At 47.2% G+C, this 1691-nt stretch overlaps 1 protein-coding gene across 1 annotated transcript; it reads right to left on the bottom strand.

Annotated features, from left to right (window-relative positions):
• Positions 1-262: 262 nt before the first annotated feature.
• Positions 263-1682, bottom strand: LOC125531647. Its single transcript, XM_048695973.1, has 3 exons — positions 1509-1682; positions 996-1278; positions 263-380 (listed from the first exon to the last, which is right to left on the bottom strand). Exons 1-3 carry the CDS (start codon positions 1671-1673, stop codon positions 343-345), a joined length of 486 nt encoding a protein of 161 aa, XP_048551930.1. The 5' UTR covers positions 1674-1682; the 3' UTR covers positions 263-342.
• Between the last annotated feature and the right edge of the window lie 9 nt (positions 1683-1691).

Raw genomic sequence — 1691 nt, forward strand, 5'->3', positions numbered from 1 at the left:
ACAATTCATCTTCTGCTGATGGACTGAAACTTTCAGCAGAATAACTCAAGTGCCCAACTCACTGCAGCTAAGAGAATGCAGCTAGCAACGTTGAAATAGTGGCCATTGTCAACACATTATTACAGACTAGTGTCACCGCATCACTGTTCAAACAGTTTCGGAAGTACAGAATGGTGATGCTAACGCATACAAGTTTCCTGAACCCATATTTCAACGAACCAAGCTGGGTTTTCATGAACCCATATTTCAACTAAAGGAACTGAGTTCTAATGCCGTGGTGACACTTCCGGCGAGGTGGACATGAAGGAGACTTCTAGGTGTCCTGGCTCTGGTATCTCTCTGCTATGCATCGACATCTGCGTACTGCAGCGCCATGTAGGCTGAGTTGGCAGAAAAAGTGTTAAGCAGTTAGGCATCAGGTGTCACAGGTACCACAACAAGTTTAAATAAGAAGATACTAGAAAAGAAAGCTGATGTACAAAACCTCAAAACAATGTAATGTGTTGTGGGATAGAACCTGAATTTGGTACACACGTTACTCGAAACAGTTACAGTAGGCTAAAAAAACAGAAATCATTATCTTTTCTGTGAAGCTGAACTAGGCAGGCCGAACTGATTCAAGTTCAGAAGTTTTCCAATCGAAGAACTAAACCATCTGAATCAAAGAACAGTGACATCAAAGCCAATAGTTTCAGCTTATCAAAGTTCAGTGTGGATTTTTTGACTTATGAAATAATGATTTTTTGACAACAAACAACTAGCTTGAGACAACCTTCTAGCATAATGTCGTGCGTGTTGAACACCTACTGATCTGATTGAGCAACTTACATTAGTTCAGAGTTCAGACTAACTGAAACAGATTAGCAGCAAAAGTTTCAGCAAACTGTATTTCAGACTACTAGTTTCGAACACTGTTTTCAGATTAGCACTCAACTGACATGAAACCCATAATATCCGGACAAGTGAAGAAGAGTAGGATATGGAGGGGCTCTCACCAGGCGACCCGACGATGACGACGACGATGTGGAGGGTCTCGCCCCTGCGGGGCAGATCGACTACCAGTGGAATAAGCTGGCCATCATGCGTGGGCAAGCACATGACGAGGTCGGCGACCTCCAAGTCCATGATTGCGAGGTCGCCCAGCCGCCTAGCCAGCTCGCTCCTCAGGCGGAGCACGGACCTCCCCCCGAACACGAACGTGCCGTGGGTGATGAGGCCCCCGTGGATGTTCGGCCACACGTACATGATCATCCGCGGCCGCATCACGAGGTTGGGAAGCTGCAGTTGAGTCGCAAAGAACCATCATCAAATCAAAGAAGCCAAAGAAACCAAGAACAGATACGAATTTCAGATGAGGAAGCCAAAGAAAGCGCAAATTTGGCAAGAACGGAGCCAGATAAACACGATTTGCTATCTCTGTGGTCATATTCCGATGCATGTTAACGATATTCAAGAACCCAATTCGCGCAAATTCGGGAAGAAACAAGAAGCAGACATGGCGGACTCACCGGAGACGGACGTGGAAGGCGAGGCATGATCTCCCTGGCGGGGATGACCTCCACGACCCAGTGCATCATCGTGCTGATATTGTTGATGTCGTCGATGTGGTCGACGCTGACGCCGTTGTTCCAGCGGCGGTACCTCCCGTTGGCGCGGAGGTTGCCGCCGTTCATGTGGTTGAGGAAGAGGTT

Source organism: Triticum urartu, unplaced genomic scaffold, assembly GCF_003073215.2.
Source record: "Triticum urartu cultivar G1812 unplaced genomic scaffold, Tu2.1 TuUngrouped_contig_7724, whole genome shotgun sequence".
Taxonomy (NCBI): domain Eukaryota; kingdom Viridiplantae; phylum Streptophyta; class Magnoliopsida; order Poales; family Poaceae; genus Triticum; species Triticum urartu.